General features: G+C 38.5%; 1 protein-coding gene across 2 annotated transcripts in view; it reads left to right on the top strand.

Moving 5' to 3' along the window:
• Positions 1–15,360, top strand: part of LOC126161908 (glucose dehydrogenase [FAD, quinone]-like) — a 181,560-nt gene extending 166,200 nt beyond the window's left edge. Inside the window, exons 9-11 of one of the 2 annotated variants that reach the window (XM_049918069.1) lie at positions 7,129–7,306; positions 7,442–7,664; positions 13,460–15,360. In XM_049918069.1, the coding sequence (XP_049774026.1) occupies positions 7,129–7,306; positions 7,442–7,664; positions 13,460–13,667 (609 nt within the window). In that variant the 3' untranslated portion in view covers positions 13,668–15,360. Of the gene's footprint in view, positions 1–7,128; positions 7,307–7,433; positions 7,665–13,459 lie in introns of those variants that run through there. The other variant, XM_049918070.1, reaches the window with a different exon arrangement.
• Positions 15,361–19,143: the final 3,783 nt, after the last annotated feature.

The following is a 19,143-nucleotide window of genomic DNA, read 5'->3' as shown; positions in this document are numbered from 1 at the left end:
GGTCTTGCATTTCAGCAAGATAATGTCCGCCCACACACAGCGAGAGTTTCTATTGCTTGTCTTCGTGCTTGGCAAACCCTACTTTGGCTAGGAATATTATCAGATCTCTCCCCACTTGAGAACGTTAGAAGTATTACTTGTGGGACCAGGGCAACCAACTCAAGATTTTGATAATCTAATGTGACAGTTGGATGGAATCTGCCACAATGTCACTCAGGAGGACAACCAACAACTCTGTCAATCAATGCCAAGCCAAATAATCACCTGTGCAAGGGCCAAATGTGGACCAATGCATTATTGACTTGCTCAATTTGTGAAGCTCTTTCTCTTGAATAAATCGTCCAATTTTTCTGAAACTGTAATCAATTGCTTGCCTGTACATGTTCTGACCATCACCACCCTCTTGTAACTCAAACCTGATTTATTGAGTTTGAAGTAAGTTAATAATTTGGGTGGCCTCTCACAGTTTCACAGCACTTGACACACTGTGATAGTAACACACTACAGAGAGAGGTAGTGATGGTAGAATTTGAATAAACGGCTTTCATAATACTCATCTTTTACTCATCTTCTTTGTTGTAAGTTGTAGGCTTGTATTCCATTCTGAAATGTAACATTTTATATTGGTCTAGAGGATGCTAAACTTCATTTTGTTATGTAATATGAACACTAGTGGACTTTCTGGTGCTGAACACACATATTTTCAGTCATTTCACTTCACAATACAAATCAGTATCAACCACGATGCTAACACAACATGTATAACTTGTATTCCATCCTCACACTTCCAGCTCGTACCACTGACTATTCAAAGATAAAGATCTACCTCTAACAATATGCAGCAAAGAAAATAATATCATATACTGATCTATTTATGCAAAATCAGCTTTGAAATATACATTTCAAAAATAAGATGCAAATGATTGTTTATAATTGCTTATCTTCAATTTGGGAATGAGTCATTTCATATGATCCAAGATCAGTTAGAACATTTATCTCACCATAACCTGTCTTATTAATATTACCCCCCCCCCCCCCCAAAAAAAAAAAAAAACAAAAAAAAAAAATTTTTTTTGAAAGCATAAAATGCGAGAAAAATTTTGATACAAAATAATAAAACTGGTTATGGCAACAAGGTTTAGAGTATAACAAATCAATATTCATAGGTTTTTTTCATTACATAATTTACAATATTTTTGACTACCTTAGCGTCATTACTTCATTCAGATGAGGACAAGAGCAAATTTTTGTTTCATAAAGGTCTTTTCTCACAAATTTTGAAAACAATTACAAAGTATAGCCTTTTACCTATTCTGTAGCTCACAAATTATTATCAAATGTCATATAACATAAATGGGATAGTCAAAAAGAGTTATGCATAACAAATATTCCTACTTGTAACTCTGTTTTTTGATATAAAACTGCATTCTTTGGTTTTATCATAGTGGCATGACAGTAGAACCGGCATTTCATGACAATGTCTGTAAGCATTTTGAGAAATGCAAAAATTCTGTTATCAACAAATATCTGTTAGTAACCACTACACAAAACCACTTTCTTTATTCTCCTTTATATACCAACATTTATAAATCTGTCTTCAATTAGTGAAATGTTATTGATTGGTGTTGCTCTAGGACCAAAAGAAAACATTTTAGTTCACATAGAGTTATTTGAAGTGCTTTAAAGAAAATATAGCAAAATACTCTTGATCACAGAACAAAATTAATGTACTTGGTTAGGAACTTTTTCCTTTTGCTTAGAACACAAATGAAATGTTTTTGCATCAACATTTTACAATGTCTCTTACATTTTTCACTAATACCTATGTGTCTTGCTTGCATACTCCTTTTGGTGCTGTTATTGCTGTTTCATAGGTGTGGTCCATATTTGGCCAATAATTCACATAAAATTTTCACAATGTGTATACTTTTAATGTGCAACAAAAATAGCCCAACACAGTATTACACATTTCACATTACGAAAATCCCAGATGACCCCCACTCTCTTGTTGCCCAAAGTTGATTTATTAAGTTTGAAGTAAGTTAGTAATTTGAGTGCCTGGTCACATTTTCACAGCACTTGGCACACTGAGACAGTTTCACACTGCAGGGAGCAGTATTAATGGTAGAATTTGAATAAACAGTTTTCATAATACTCATCTTTTACTCATCTTCTTTGTTGTAAGTTGTAGGCTCATAGTCCATTTTGAAATGTAACTTTTTATATTGGTCTTGAGGATGCTTGGCTTCATTTTGTTATATAATATGAACACTGGTGGAGTTTCTGGTGCTGAACACACATATTTTTAGTTGTTTCACTTCACAATACCAGTCAACATCAACGACAATTCTGACACAACAAACATAATTTGTACTCCTTCCTTGCACTTGCAACTTGTACCACTAATTACTCAGAGACAAAGATTTACCTCAAACACCATGTAGCAAAGAAAATACTGTCATAATTGATCTATTTGTGCAAAATCTTCTTTGAAACATACATTTCAAAAATAAAGTACAAAAAATTGTTTATCATTGCTTATCTTTTTAAGAAGTCTGTATCATCATCATAATTACAAGTGTTTATATACATTGTGTTTATACATTTTTGTATAACTATATGGTAGTGGATTTCTGGGTTTTGAGTCTTCAACTTGGGAATCCAGTCATTTCATATGATCCATGATTGGTTAGTACATTTATCCCATCATAACCAGTTTTGTTACAATGTACATCACATATTCCAATTTCTGTCTCTTTTGGATAATTCTTTGATGGTGCATCTTTCTTCATGTCTGAAGAGTGTATACTGTATATTTGTCAAACAAAAAAACCATACCCAACAGTTGGTAGAAAGTGCAGGTCACACACATATAAAAGAAAGTAGCAGAAATGATCCAAAAAACTACCATTCAGTATCTCTGACATCAGTCTGTTGAAGACTCTTAGAATGAATTCTGAGCTCAAACATAATGATGTATCTGAAAAAGAATGACTACTTCTGTGCCAACCAGTGTGGGCTCCAAAAATATCGATCACGTGAAACCCAACTTGCACTAAGACATAATGAAAACATTGAATCAAGACACTCAGAGATGCAGCAGTTTTGACTTCTGAAAAACATGTGGCTCAGTACCATATTGACACTTATTATGCAAAGTATAATTGTGTGTGAGGTCAAACCACATTGAGGAATTGTTGGTAGTGAGGATACAGCATGTTATTTTGGATGGCAAATCATCTACAGATGTAAAAGTAACTTCAGGTATACCACAAGGAAGTGTGTTGGTATCCTCGGTTTCATGTTGTATATTAATGACCTAGCAGATAATATTACTTATAACCTCAGATTTTTCACAGATGATGCTGTAATCTATAATGAACTGCTGTCTGAAAAAAAGTTGCAAAAATGTTCAGTTGAATCTTGATAAGATTTCAAAATGATGCGAAGATTGGCACTTGTTGTAAAAGTTCATAAATGTAAAATTGTGAACTTCACAAAATGAAAAATCATTGTATCCTATGATTGAAATATCAGCGAATCATAATTGAAATCATTCAATTGATACAAATACCTTGGTGCAACAATTTTTAAGAATATGAAATGGAACCATCACATAGGCTCAGTTGTTGTAAAAGCAGGTGGCAGACTCCAATTCATCGCTAGAATACTAGGGAAATGCAATCAGTCTACAAAGGAGTTTGCTTACAGAACACTTGTGCAACCCATCCTAGGATGTTGCTAAATTGTGTAGGTCTCTACCACATAGGACTAACAGAGGATATTGAAAAAAAAAAAAATGCAGCGAAGGACATCATAAATGGTCACAGGTTTGTTTGGCCGTTAGGAGAGTTTCAAAGAGATAGTAAAGATACTGAACTGGCAGATGCTTCAAGATGACACAAACTATCCCTGGAAAGCCTACTTACAAATTTTCAACAGCCAGCTTTACATGATGAATCAAGGAATATACTATAACCACATTCGTATTACTCCTATAGGGATTGAAAGGACAATATTAGACTATTTACAGCACAGAAAGAGGTGTTTAAACAATCATTCTTCCCACACTCTATGAATGCAATGGGAGGAAGCCTTAATAACTGGTACAATGTAAAGTATCCTCTGCCATGCACTTTGCGGTGGTTTCCAGAGTATAGGTGTAGTTTTAGATGCATATACAGCTATAATTTTGTATTTGGTTAGCAGCCAGGTCAGAGCAAAAGGCATTATTGAAAGCAGTGTATTCGATCATGTAGAATACTATCTGACAGCAGAAACTGACAATGGATCAGATGTAAGGTAATGCCACATGTAGTCAATGTTCTGTGTATATGACCTAATGTATGGTTGTAATAGAAGGAAACATTCCACGAAGGAAAAATATATTTAAAAACAAAGATGATGTGACTTACCACATGAAAGTGCTGGCAGGTCGACAGACACACAAACAAACACAAACATACACACAAAATCCAAGCTTTCGCAACCAACGGTTGCCTCGTCAGGAAAGAGGGAAGGAGAAGGAAAGACAAAAGGATATGGGTTTTAAGGGAGAGGGTAAGGAGTCATTCCAATCCCGGGAGCGGAAAGACTTACCTTAGGGGGAAAAAAGGACAGGTATACACTCGCACACACACACATATCCATCCACACATACATATGTGTGGATGGATATGTGTGTGTGTGCGAGTGTATACCTGTCCTTTTTTCCCCCTAAGGTAAGTCTTTCCGCTCCCGGGATTGGAATGACTCCTTACCCTCTCCCTTAAAACCCATATCCTTTTGTCTTTCCTTCTCCTTCCCTCTTTCCTGACGAGGCAACCGTTGGTTGCGAAAGCTTGGATTTTGTGTGTATGTTTGTGTTTGTTTGTGTGTCTGTCGACCTGCCAGCACTTTCATGTGGTAAGTCACATCATCTTTGTTTTTAAATATATTTTTCCTAATGTATGGTTGAGTTTACACAGGTTACAGTATTAGTGTATGTTCTTTTTCTGTAAATGTTAATTGACTATTTGTGTATTTAATGTCTATTTTAAGGATTAAGAAATAGCTAAAAGAATTTTCGGGTACATTGACTTTAAATGTATTGTGTTTGGAATCTGAGTTTACGAAGATGGTATTTAATTGTTGAGTTGTGCTAGACCATATATGCATCACAGCAGCCACATATCTGATTGTGTATTTAATTTTATTACTGATTGGCACTTTGTGTAAGGATACTTGCCCAAAATTAACCAAGAAAATTTCAGCTATTAAGGAGCAAAGAGGAATCAGTTGTCAGGAAGTTAAAAAATTGCACGTAATTTACTGCAAAGAGAAGTATTCATTGTAGCAGTCATCCCATGGGCTGTGGCTAAGCCATATCTCCATGTTATCCCTCCTCCCAGCAAAATCAATTTTTAGCAGGTGTAACAATTTCTAATTGTGGAGAAATTTCCATTCATAATTAACTTCACAATTTCGAACTTAGTAACCTCAGTAGCACCTAATATTTCTGTCTGCCCCATGTAATTTTATATATGGCTGCAGATGTCAACTGTCACCTACTGATGGCATAAGAAGCCAAAAATACTTATTTAATAAATAAAAATTTCTTCTTGCTATCACTCAAGCAGTTCATGTCAAGACAATGTCATTCTAACTTTTAGCAAATTTTCTTTCCTCCTGCTCAAGCCACCTCCTGTTTCTGGTAGAAATTCTCTAGCCTACTGTTCTGATGTTCAGAATCATTTTTACTTGACTCACATCACTTCCATTTGCTGTTTGTTCTATCTACCATGTTTCTATGTCTAACCTAAACTTTGTCAGTGATATAGTATTCCCTGTCCATGTTACAAACACTGTGTAGGGTAGATCTTGTGGTTTCCAAACCCAGCTGGCTTTTCTTTAGAAGCATGCTTCCTAGGCCATTCCACTCTTTCCATTGGCAATTCCTCAACCCCAACCCCTCCCTGTCACACTTTGAGACCATTGACAGTTATAAATGGTGTATGAAGGTGAATCTGGTGGCATCAATATCTGTGGCAGTCAGTATATTTATTTCGATGTAGAATACTGAAACTAAAGGTGCAATTTGTATTTCCAAATAGAGCAACATTATTCTCTGAGCATACACGTAGTATTATATCCCCCCCCCCCCCCCTCCCCCCTGCCTGCCACTCTTTTATCTGGTGGCCTACACATTCTTTTTTGCCTTGAGGATAAAAAATCAGTTATAAGCCTGAACTGAATGAAGATGAAAAAGTAGCTAATTGTTACAGTACATTTTCATAGAATTTGAGCACATAAACTTAAAAAAAGTAATCCAGATACTGGTCAATGAACATCTGTAAACATCAAGGATAATAATTCATGTAACTATCTCAGGGATCTTAAGTATGAATTTGTTTGTGAATATGTATAATGTAAGTTCACAAGCAAAGCCATTTCACCAAATAAATCCAACTTTGGATGTAGATATTGTATTAGTATAACTCTAAAAATCTATATACACATTCTAAATTGTCTGACATATGAAACTGCTATATCTGCTCACAATTCAGATATTTGTTGACAATGTCAGGATTAGCATGATATGAGCTAACTTACCTCTTCTTGGCGTGAACAAAACTGAGTTTGGAGGTTTCACAGAACAAAATTCTTTATTTCGGTAACAGTATCTGCTGAACAGATTGGACAAGTGGTTACCCTCAAAGCTGAGTAAGTTTAACCTGTAGGAGATATGTTCTGAATGTGCATATCACTCAGGAAGAGGTGAACCAGAAACCAGCCATAGCCAGCCATAGATATTGCATCTCTGAGAGACTGGTACTCAACAAAACAAAAGCATGTAAAAAAAAAAAAATTGCTCATAAAGAATAATCAGTACAAAAGAACATAAAACATATAATGAAACACAGTGCCCCTGGTGATTGGCACAGAAACTTTTTGACAGCTCAACTCATTTGTTAACATAGACCTCACACACACAACACTGCATCACTGAATACAATTACGTCACTGGTTGGCGCGTACATCGTAGGAGATGCTTCAACAGTAACGATTTATGCTCTGTTTAAGTTTAGAGTAAATGTGTACAGTTCAGTTTATTGCCTTTTTTACTAATTTTGTGCTTGTGGTTTCCAGTTGTGGACAGAGTATTTCTCACAGCTTCAAGGGCAACAAGTAGCAAGTATAATGCCAGTACTTTTGCATCCAAAAAGCATGGGAAATGTTCATCTTAAAAGCAGAAACCCTCTGGATCCACCAGCAATCAATCCACAGTATCTCTCTAGTCCAGATGACATAAAGGTTCTTTATGAAGGTACAAAACAACGAGTATAACTGAAATATTCCGTATATATAGCTGATGTTTCAGTATGCCTAGAACACTTCCATTACAAAAATTGTTTGTAATATGTTATTTGTTTATGCCAATCTGAAGATTGTAGTTTTGCAGGTATCAGAATAGTGCAGAGGTTAATAAATACAACATCTATGCAAAACCTGGGTGTTAAAATGTACAGAAAGCCCTTACCAGCTTGTAGCATGTTTGAATTTGACAGTGAAGCATATTGGTATTGCTATATTGAACATATTACTCTCACATCCTACCATCCTGTTGGCACATGTCGTATGGGGCGACCAACAGATTCAAGTTCTGTTGTCAGTGCTCAGCTAAGGTAAGTGCAATTTCTCTTTTTTAAATGTATAGCTGCACTATTAAAAAGAAACACAGTGTCTGCTCAAAAGCATGAAAGAACAGTGAGTACCTGGTAGTAATTTTTAAGAACCAAACAATGAAAATAAACTGCAAGGATTTTAATTGTGTTTAAAAATACTCTAATATGCACAACAAGGCTCATATATTGAACGTATATTGTGCATATCTTGGCACTGTGTTTCCTAACATTAATACAGCACAGGACATAAAAGTATATTTCTCATGTACAGTGATAAACATAATCCCTGTGTATGATTTGTTCTCATTTTTTATGACAAGATGCCTGGCTTACGTATTATAATGTGGTAGACCAGAAAATATGACAGTGAAATGACTGCTGCCAGAAATGACCCATATCCCAGTACACAGGATGAGGATAAAATGAATGTTTTGTAAAATGGTGGTAACACTGGCATTCTTAATTCCACTAGTATAGGAGTTTACAGTTGTCCTATGGGCCTTAAAGAAAGTGTACTGCTGGATATCAAATCATGATTATTTTATGTAAATCTAATTTTGTAGAATATTCTAGGAAATTGTCCTACCATATTTCCTATTGTTAGCACTTCCAAAACATGTATCCTGAACCCACTGGGAGCTGAGTTGAGTTAGTTTTGAGGTAGTAATTGGTTAGTATGGCACAGTAACAGTATAACTCTGGCTGTCAGAATTGATGAATTTGTGAAAAGTTGTAATATAAATTGAAAATTGATCAAACCTCATTGTACATATTTTAATTAGAGTGCACATCTGCCTTCTGAAATGCATGAAAAACAAATTTTATTTAGACTGCAGTGAAACAAGTTTTAACAATCACCCTGACTGCAAAAAAGGGATAAAACTAGGAAAACATGTGCTACAAGTTATATCACTATCTGTAAAAAGCTTCATGATATATTTAGAAGCAAAATACAAAAACCAGTTTAACTACTACAGTTTGTAATGCTTTGCTACAGTATACAGATACCAATTTTAATACTTTGACAACAACATGTTTTGCAGATACGTCTGACATACACTGATATCTTTCCAGTTGCATTTGATAATGGCTCAAAACCCAAAATCACTATAGGGGAAATAATAAAAAAATGCATAGTCAATTGGTGACAGTGACATCATTTGAAAACAGTATTTCAGTTTTGTACAACAAGCAGCACATTAACTAGAGACAGTAGATTGCTACAGATATTTGGGTATATATATTGATTACAACTTGAGCAAGGAAAAAACATATTGCTGAAGTGCTCAAACAGTTAAATTCAGATACTTTTAATATACATATAATTCCTAATGTTGGAAGCAAATGAATCAAAGTGATAACATATTTTGAAAATCTCATCCCAATAATGTCTTACAGAATAATTTTCTGGGTAACTTGTCACTTAGAAAGAAAATATCGACTGCACAAAAACGAACAATAAGAAAAATGTGTGATGTTCACTCACAGCCATCTCGTAGGTCTTCTTCAAGAAGTTAGGCATTACTCATTATTAAAGCTGTCCGTGGTTCAGAAAGGAATTCAGTGTGCATAAAAAAGTTTATTAGCATTTGCCAAATAATATAAAATGTCTGCTTTCAAATCCTTTATGGAACATGTAACTAACCATACTAACCAACTAACAAGAGAAAATAAAACAGTGAAATCAGTACTTGTTACTGATCTTTTGACCACCATCAAGTTTGAATTCTGTACTTGTACATTTTGTTATTACCATTTGTGAATCCTACTCTTTGCACATCATGATTGTAAGACTGAAGGTAATAGTTCTCAATAAAACAATTTCTTACTACTGGAGCTGACATTCCTTGAAATTCTAGGGTTAATTTTGAATGACATAGTAATATGTGTTTAACTGTTCTTCATAGTAAACTTTACAGATCTATTGTTGGGTACTCCATAAAGTGTATTATGGCCCATTGCATTGTGTGAGTTGAGAAATCTAATTGTAAAACAAAAATATTGTGAAAAGGAAAGTTGCCACTCACCATGTAGTGGAAATGCTGAGATGCAGATAGGCACAACAAAAAGACTGTCCCGAATATAGCTTTCGGCCAGAAGGCCTTCATCAGAACACACACATACATACTCTTGCAAATGCAACTGACACACACGTAACTGCAGTCTCAGGCAGCTGAGACCACACTGCAAGCAGCACCGGTGCATGATGGGAATGGGTGGGGTGAGTAGGGGAAGGGATAGTAGGGTAGGTGTGGAGGACAGTTATGTGCGTTGGGGAGCATGGAGGGATAAGATGGAAAGAGGGTAGGGCAGCTGTGTGCAGTCAGGAGTTTAGACAGAGGGAATGGAGACGTGGGGAGGGGGGTAGGGGGGATAGCAGAAAAGGAGAGGAGTAAAAAGACTGTGTGCGATGGAGGAATGATGGCTGTGTAGTGCTGGAAAGAGAGCAGAGAAGGGACTGGATGGGAGAGGACAATGACAAACAAAGGTTGAGATCAGGAGGGTTATGGGAACATAGGGTATATTGCCGGGAAAGTTCCCAGCTGTGCAGTTCAGAAAAGCTGGTGTTGGTGGGAAGTATCCAGATGGCACAGGCTCTGAAGCAGTAATTGAAATGAAGGATGTCATGCTTGGCAGCATGCTCAGCTACAGAATGGTCAACCTGTTTCTTGGTCACAGTTTGTCGGTGACCATTCATGCTTGTTGGTTGTCATGCCCAGATAGGATGCAGCACGGTGGTTGCAGCTTAGCTGTAGATCACATGACTGGTTCACAGGTCTTGCCTTTGATGGCATAGGTGATGTTCGTGACTGGACTAGAGTTGGTGGTTGTGGAAGGATGTATGGAACAGGTCTTGCATCTAGATCTATTACAGGGGTATGAGCCTTGAGGTAAAGGGTTGGCAGTTGCGGTTGTGAAGTGATGGACAGGTATATTGTGTAGGTTCGGTGGACCCAACCAAAGACCAAGGTTGAATTCTGCCTAACCCAGTTCATTCCTCGATTCAACCGTGACCCACCCCCACTGGCCCCAAATCACCCCCTGTTAACTTTTCAGAATTTCTTAACCTCGTATTTTGCTTCGCCATCATTCCTCAAATCCCTAAACATGCAAACTAACCTTACATCCACAGAAAGAACCACAGTCCACCATCTTAAAACTGATCCTGATCTTGTAATCCTACCTGCAGATAAAGGCATCACTGTTGTTTTGAACCACAAGGATTATCTGGTAGAAGGACTCCATCAGCTGTCAGATACAGCCACCTACAAACCTTGCCACAATGTCATCATTCCAGAAATCCAGCAGAATCTCCAGTCACTTCTCAAATCTCTAGGCCCGTCCCAGAACCTCTCTATTCACCCCTACCACTCCGCTCCCACCTTCTACATGCTTCCTAAAATCCGTAAACCCAACCACCCAGGATTCCCCATTGTGGCTGGCTACTGTGCCCCCACTGAGAGGATCTCTGCTCTCATAGACCAACACTTCCAATCTATTACCCGGAACCTACCCTCCTATAAAAAAGATACCAATCATTTCCTCCACAGACTCTCCACAGTTCCTGTTCCTTTACCACATGGTGCTCTGCTCATTACTGTTGATGCCACCTCCCTTTACAACAACTTCCCTAATGCCCATGGCCATACTGCTGTTGAACACTATCTTTCCCAATGGCCAACAGATTCCAAACCAGCTACCTCCTTCCTACTTGCCATGGCCAACTATATCCTCACCCACAATTACTTCTCCTTTGAAGGCATTACCTACAAACAAATCTGTGGTATGGCTATGGGCACCCGCATGGCACCATCCTATGCCAACCTATTCATGGGCCATCTAGAGGAATCCTAAATATCCAGAATCCTAAATCCCTCCCCTGGTTCAGATTCATTGATGACGTCTTTCCAATCTGGATCGAGAGTGAGGACACCCTATCTACATTCCTCAAGATCCCCAACAACTTCTCCTCCATTTGCTTCACCTGGTTCTACTCAACTCGACAAGCCACCTTCCTAAATGTTGACATCCACCTAAAAGATGGCTGCATCAGTACCTCTGTCCATATCAGACCTACTAATCACCAACAATACCTCCACTTTTACTGATGCCTCCCATTCCATACCAAGAAGTCCCTTCCATACAGTCTAGCCACCCGTGGTCATTGCATCTGCAGTGATGAGCAGTCCCTCTCAAAATAAACGGAGGGTTTCACTGAAGTCTTCACAAACTGTAATTATTCTCCTAACAACAAAAGTAAATCTCCCATGCCTTATCTTTCCAGTCTCCCACCACCTCACAAAGTTCCACTGTCCAGCCACAAAGGAGCATTCCTCTCGTAACTCACTACCACCCGGGACTGGAGCAACTGAATTACATTCTCCACCAGGGTTTTGATTACCTCTCATCATGCCCTGAAATGAGAAATGTCCTGCCCACTATCCTTCCCACCCCTCCACAGTGGTATTCTTCCGCCCACTGAACCTACACAATATACTTGTCCATTCCTACACAACCCCTGCTCCCAATCCCTTACCTCAAGTCTCATACCCCTGTAATAGACCTAGATGCAAGACTTGTCCCATACATCCTCCAACCACCACCTACTCCTGTCTGGTCATGAACATAACCTATCCCATCAAAGGCAGGGATACCTGTGAAACCAGTCATGTGATCTACAAGCTAAGCTGCAACCACTGTGCTGCATTCTATGTGGGCATGACGACCAACAAGCTGTCTGTCCACATGAATGGCCACTGACAAACTGTGGCCAAGAAACAAGTGGACCACCCTTTTGCTGAGCACGCTGCCAAACATGACATCCTTCATTTCAATTACTACTTCAGAGCCTGTGCCATTTGGATCCTTCCCACCAACACAAGCTTTTCTGAATTGCGCAGGTGGGAACTTTCCCTGTAATATTTCTTGCATTTCCGTAACCCTTCTGGCCTCAACCTTCGTTAGTCATTGTCCTCTCCTGTCCAGCCCCTTTTCTGTTCCCATTCCTGCACTATACAGCTCTCATTCCTCCATCGTACACAGTCATCTTACTTCTCTCCTTTTCTGCTATTCCTCCACCCCCCCCCCCTCCCCACCTCTCCACTCCCTCTGCCTAACCTCCCGACTGCACATAGCTGCCCTACCCTCTTTCCACGTCATCCCTCTGCGCTCCCCAACGCCTACCAACATCCTTCCCCGTCCCCGCCTCAGCCTCCTCCTTATCCCCACTCACTCCCATCATGCACCGGTGCTGCTGCTCACAGTGTAGCCTCAGTTGCCTGAGACTGCAATCATGTGTGTGTGAGTTGCGTTTGGGTGAGTATGTATGTGTGTGTTTGTCATCTAATTCTGACAAAGGCCCTCTGACCAAAAGCTATATTTGTGATGACGTTTTTGTTGTGCCTATCTGCAACTCAGCACCTCCACTATATAGTGAGTGGCAACTTTCCTTGTTATAATAGTATTACATTACATCCTGGATTTTCCATTGTTTGTAAAATAAAAATGTCAGTTTCAGATTTCAAGTAAAAATTTGTAAAAAATTTCAGTACGTTTACATTGTCTTCAGCCATATTAATTACATCACCATATTGCCACCAGGTGTAAGCCATATAGACACAAAAGTATTGTATGACCCCCACATTTTTTAATTCCTTTCATGAAAACTGACTTGAAATTCCTCAGGTGTATTATTAAATATCGTCACATGATATGTTCAGTGTAACTTGTTCTAAAGATATTTGTCATGTATTTTGAATGAATTAATTTTTGATGATATATGTTTTACTTTTCAGAGTCCACAACACCAATCATTTGTATGTGATTGATGCCTCTGTCATGCCAAGTCTTCCGAGTGGCAACATAAATGCAGCAGTCACAATGATAGCAGAAAAGGGTTCCGACATTGTTAAAAATTATGCATACAATGAAATTGCAAAGAGCAATAGGATTGATATCTTTATCCCACAGAAATCCACAGATTGTATTTTCAGAGTAAAGTGATACAAGTTGTTACATTATTTCTATACATATAAAAATGATGGTAGAACCAGTATCTGTGCTCTATGAATCATTATGAAATGTAGAATGCAGCTTCAGTATTAACTATCATATGTACAAATTATTTTATTCATTCACTCACCTATTCATCGCTGACTTCACTGTTGTTTTTGACCTAATATTTTTTAAAGGATATTTTGAATTAGTGCAAGATTCTGATATTAGGAATAGTAATTTTCTTTTGCAGACAGTGTCTCAGTTTTTATAAAAAAGAATGTATCCTGTCAGTTTGTATGTCATTAATTTTATATTTTGTGAAAATCTAATTGGCAAACCATACAGGAAATCTAAATTTAAAAAATAATAAAATGAACAAACTATTCTAGATTACTGAAGAAGTACTTTCCTTGTTACTATATTTTGTCATACATAGAACAGCAAATAGATAACTCTAGAAAAATGAAGAGGGACATCATTGCAATCAGTATATTGTTCTTGAAGAATGTTATTAAGTCACTCAGAGTGGTACAAAGTTTTTGGCCAGAAAGGCCTTCATCAAGAGTAGATGACAGACACACAGCAGCACCACTGCATGATGGGAGTGGTGACTGGGTGGGGGCAAGGAGGAGGCTGGGGCGAGGAGAGGGACTGGTAGTATGGCAAGGAGGTGCTGCAAGTTAGATGGTGGGCAGGTGGGGGGATGTAGTGAAAAAGGAGAGAAGTAAAAGGACTGAGTGTGATGGTGGGATGATGACTGTGTAGTGTTGGAACAGGAACAGGGAAGAGACTGGATGGGTGAGGACAGTGACTAATGAAGGTTGAGGCCGGGAAGGTTACAAGAACGTAGGATGTATTGCAGTGGACGTTCCCACCTGTGCAATTCAGAAAATCTGGTGTTTGTGGGGAGGACCAACAGTTTGTTGGTTGTCATGCCCACATAGAATGCAGCACAGTGGTTGCAGCTTAGCTTTTAGATCGCATAACTGGTTTCACAGGTAACCATGCCTTTGATGGGATAGGTGATGTTCGTGACCAGACTGGAGCAGGTGTGATGGAAGAATGTATGGGACAAGTCTTGCATGTAGTTCTATTACAGGGGTATGAACATGAGGTAAAGGGCCAGGAGCAGGGGCTGTGTAAGGATGGACGAGTATATTGTGTAGGTTCAGTGGATATCAGAATAGCATTGTCCACTACCCTTCCAACACCTCCCCTTACCACATGGCTCCTACCTTGTAATAGACCTAGTGCAAGACCTGCCCCATACATCTTTCCACCACCACCTACTCCAGTCTGGTCACAAACATCACCTATCCCATCAGAGGCAGGGCTACATGTGAAACCAGTCATGTGATCTACAAGCTAAGCTGCAATCACTGTGTTGCATTCAGTGTTGGCATGACAACCAACAAGCTGTCTGTCGGCATGAATGGCCACCGACAAACTGTGGCCAAGAAACAACTGGACCACCCTGTTGCTGAGCACGCTGCCAAACATGACATCCTTCATTTCAATGACTGCCTCACAGTCTGTACCATATAGATCCTTCCCATCAGCACCAGCTTTTCTGAATTGCACTGGTGGGAACTTTCCCTGCAATATATCCTGTGTTCCCATAACCCTCGTGTACCCAACCTTCATTAGTCACTGTCTTCACCCATGCAGCTCTGTGCCAGTTCCCATTCCTTACTACACAGCCATCACACACAGTATAGAATTTTTACTTCTATCCTTTTCCGATAAACCCCCCCCCCCCCCCAACCTGCCGCTCCCCCCCCCCCCCCCCCCAACTCTCCCCTGCCCTCTATCTAACCTGCAGCTGCAGCACTTCACTGTCCGCCACCCCTACAATACAATCCCTCCCCGTTCTCTCCACTCCAGCTTCCTCCTTACCCCCAACCAGTCGCCAATCCCTTCATGCAGTGGTGGTGCTGCTCATAGTGTGGTTTCAGCTGTCTGAGACTGCAGTTGCGTGTACAAGACTGACAAACAAAAATTGTTTTCATGGTAATAATGCCATCTTACAGTGCATCCACATAAAGTGGATTTTTATTAATGAATTGTATATTGGAGCATTGCACATCTATCTAGAATGACATTTGTTTATTGTGAAATTCTTTAGATGAGAGAATTAAAAGATATTGACAGCAGTGTCCAAGAAAAATGTGCCTGAAATAAGATAGGCCCACTTCCAGAAGTATTGAAGGAAAAGCTGAGAGTATGAGTGTTGTTATTAAAATACAGCATATCTTACCAATGGTCACCAATCCTTTCCTCAATATTAACCGAATCGAAAAGTTAGCGGTTGTATTCATGCAGGGAATTGATAAACAGTGATAGAGAGATGTAGTTTGAATATGTAAAACTAGATTGTTAATGAATAACATTGTAAAGGGTCTGACTGTTACTCATTCCCATCTTAAGTTAATAAATTAAATAAGCACCTAAGAATCAAATAACAACATCCCAACTTGTTTGTAAATTGAGTCACGAAAATTCGAAGACTTTAATGTAACCCACTTGACTATGGATTAAGGAGAAATAAAATCTAACAAAAAATAATAACCAAAAGATAATGAGGAAATGTGAAGCTCATGAAGAATTCCCAAGCATCTAAGTAAAACAGCTGTAAGAGGTTAATTTTTGCTAAAAGTCAAAAAGTGGTATAATCATATGATTTTTAAAATGAAAACTTTAAAAGTACCTATCTACAGGATAACTGTGCAGAGTGCAATGTGAGAACTTTCCTATTTAAAATGCATGTTGCTCAGCAGTTGTTACTCATTATTGTGTCAATTTGAGTGCATTCAAAAGGCTGAGCCATAAGAAAATTGATTTTTATGTTGGTGGCCACGAATGTGGATAGCAGTAGTGTGTAGAAAAAGAAACCAGGATCTTTGAGAACCATCTGGACACCAGAAAAGTTTGAGGAAGAAACTGGCGATTTTGAGTTTCTCAAGGTAATCTGCACCCAAATCACTTGCAATATCTGATCACACAGTGAGATGAATCATTCGTAAAGACTCAAAATTTCATCCATACAAACCGGCAGTGTGTGCACACTTAATCCACACAATTCTGCTCCATGAAAAAATGCATGAGAAGCCTTGATCGAAAACATGCCTAGTGATACCCTCATATTCTTCAGCTATGAAGCACACATTCATTTATCCAGATGCATGAAGAAACAAAACATGCAATATTGGAGTGGCACAAATCCCTGAGAAATTCATTATCAGCAGAACATGCGACTGTTTGGTGTGGATTATCTAAAATTGGCATTGGTGGTTTTTCGAAGACAATGATAGGTCCATTACGGTCACTTCTGATTGTGTGTCCAGATGATGAGGAGTTTTTTTCCCAGACTTGAAGAAACGGATGTGGGGTATATTTGGTTCCATCAAGATGGTGCAGTCGCTCACATGGTATGAACATCAATGACTCTTGCACGAACACAATCCCTGACTGTCTCATATCTTTCAGGAGCAAACTTCAATGGCCAACAGGCTCACCATTATAGCCTCCTGTGACTTTTTGTAATGGGGCTATCTTAAATCCTTGGTGTATATCAATTATCCATGGACCCTGTGTGAATTGTGAAATAATATTCGTGCTGCTATTGCCAAGAAACCATTGTGAAGAAACAATGGGTAACACAAGAAATACTTCAGTTGATTGATGAAAGAAGGAAGTTAAAAAATGTCCAGGAAAATTCAGGAATACAGAAATACAAGTCCCTGAGGAATGAAAAAACAGGAGATGCAAGGAAGCTAAGACGAAATGGCTGCTTGAAAAATGTGAAGAAATAGAAAAGAAAGATTGTCGGAAGGACTGACTCAGCATATAGGGAAGTCAAAACAATCTTTGGACAAATTAAAAACAAGAGTGGTGACATTAACAGCACAATGGGAATCCCACTGTTAAATGCAGAGGAGAGAGAGTGACTGGGTGGGAAGTGTACACTGAAGGATCACACTGTTGAACACGAGCTCAACAGATTTGTGCAGTGAAAGCTAATGTAAACACATGACATGGACACACTGGCCTTGTACTGATCATGAACTGAGCATGAACTGTGACAATAATGGACGTTGGGCTGCATGCGCACACTTCCCAAGCTAAACATTATGCAGATCCTGACTGACAACAAAGGGACTATGCGATTACAGCAAGCACTTTGTTAGGAGAGAGAACTTATACAGGGTCATTCCAAAAGATATGCAAATATTTTACTATGTTATTCTACAAGTAAAACTAAAGAAAAAAGTTCATATCAACATAGCTTTGCAAGTGTTTAGTTACAGAGTTATGGCTAATAAAAGATTTTGCCTGAAATTTAGAAACTCCGCTAATATGAAGCCATTACAAAACTGTACAAGGTTAAAGTAAAACACAATTTCCATTTATTTTGTTGTTATTGGTCTGGTGAATCTAATAAAACATGTCCCAGACATGTATCTGCAGTAGTTTTCCAGAACATCCAGAGAAGCAAAGATCATTATATAAGTAAATTTGTTTACTTTCCATTAATAATGTAGAAACGTTTATGTCATTGTTAGCAACTGTTAGTGAGTTGTTTCAGTCATTTCCTAAACTTGAAACGAGTTAGTTTTCTGTATTGTTCAGTCAAAAAACATAATAACAACAGTGTATTTAATTGAAACCAAATAGTAACTGTTGTAGTTTGTAGATTATTTATGAGATAGGGGTGCCTTTCAAATTTATGACAGAGAAATATGTGTTATTTATGGCAAATGTGATGGTAATGCTAAGGCTGCAGTTGACAAATATCGTGTACGTTATCCAACTCGGAGGATTCCGAATACATGAACCATTAGTGGAGTATTTCAAATGTTATGGGAGACAGGTTCTCTCCCTAGTGTTCATAACCAGTACAAGTGCTCAATATGTGAAGACAATGATGAAGATATTATGGATGCTGTTAACGTGGTTCGGGTACCAGTACATGATGTATCTCTCAACGATTAGGCATTTTACAATCTAAGATATGGTGTACACTGAAGTACAAAGTGCATCATTTACATCTGGGAGATCATGCTATTCACTTGGAGTTGTGCAACTCATTAAATACTAATCAACATTTACACAAATACATTTTATTTACTGTTGAGGCACTGTTTACTTGAGATGGTATAAACAATTTACATAATGAGCATGTGTGGTCTGAAGCAAATGCATATGCAACAGTGCAACACAATTTCCAGCAGCAATTTAGCATAAATGTTTGGTGTGGCATAATCAACACACACTTTATTGGACCATTCATTTTCCCAGGGCATCTAACTGGCGAGATGTAGTTACAGTTCTTTCAAGAAGAAATGTTCCACTTGCTCAAAGATGTTCCTCTTGCTACACGACTGAAAATGTATTTTCAACATGATAGTGTTCCTCCTCATTTCACCAATGCCGTTACTACACATTTAAATGAATATTTTCCCCAGAAATGGATTGGTCATGG

The sequence above is a fragment of the Schistocerca cancellata genome, chromosome 2 (genome assembly GCF_023864275.1).
Source record: "Schistocerca cancellata isolate TAMUIC-IGC-003103 chromosome 2, iqSchCanc2.1, whole genome shotgun sequence".
NCBI lineage: Eukaryota > Metazoa > Arthropoda > Insecta > Orthoptera > Acrididae > Schistocerca > Schistocerca cancellata.
The sequence above is the reverse complement of the archived record's forward strand: the minus strand, read 5'-3'. Positions and strand labels throughout refer to the sequence as shown.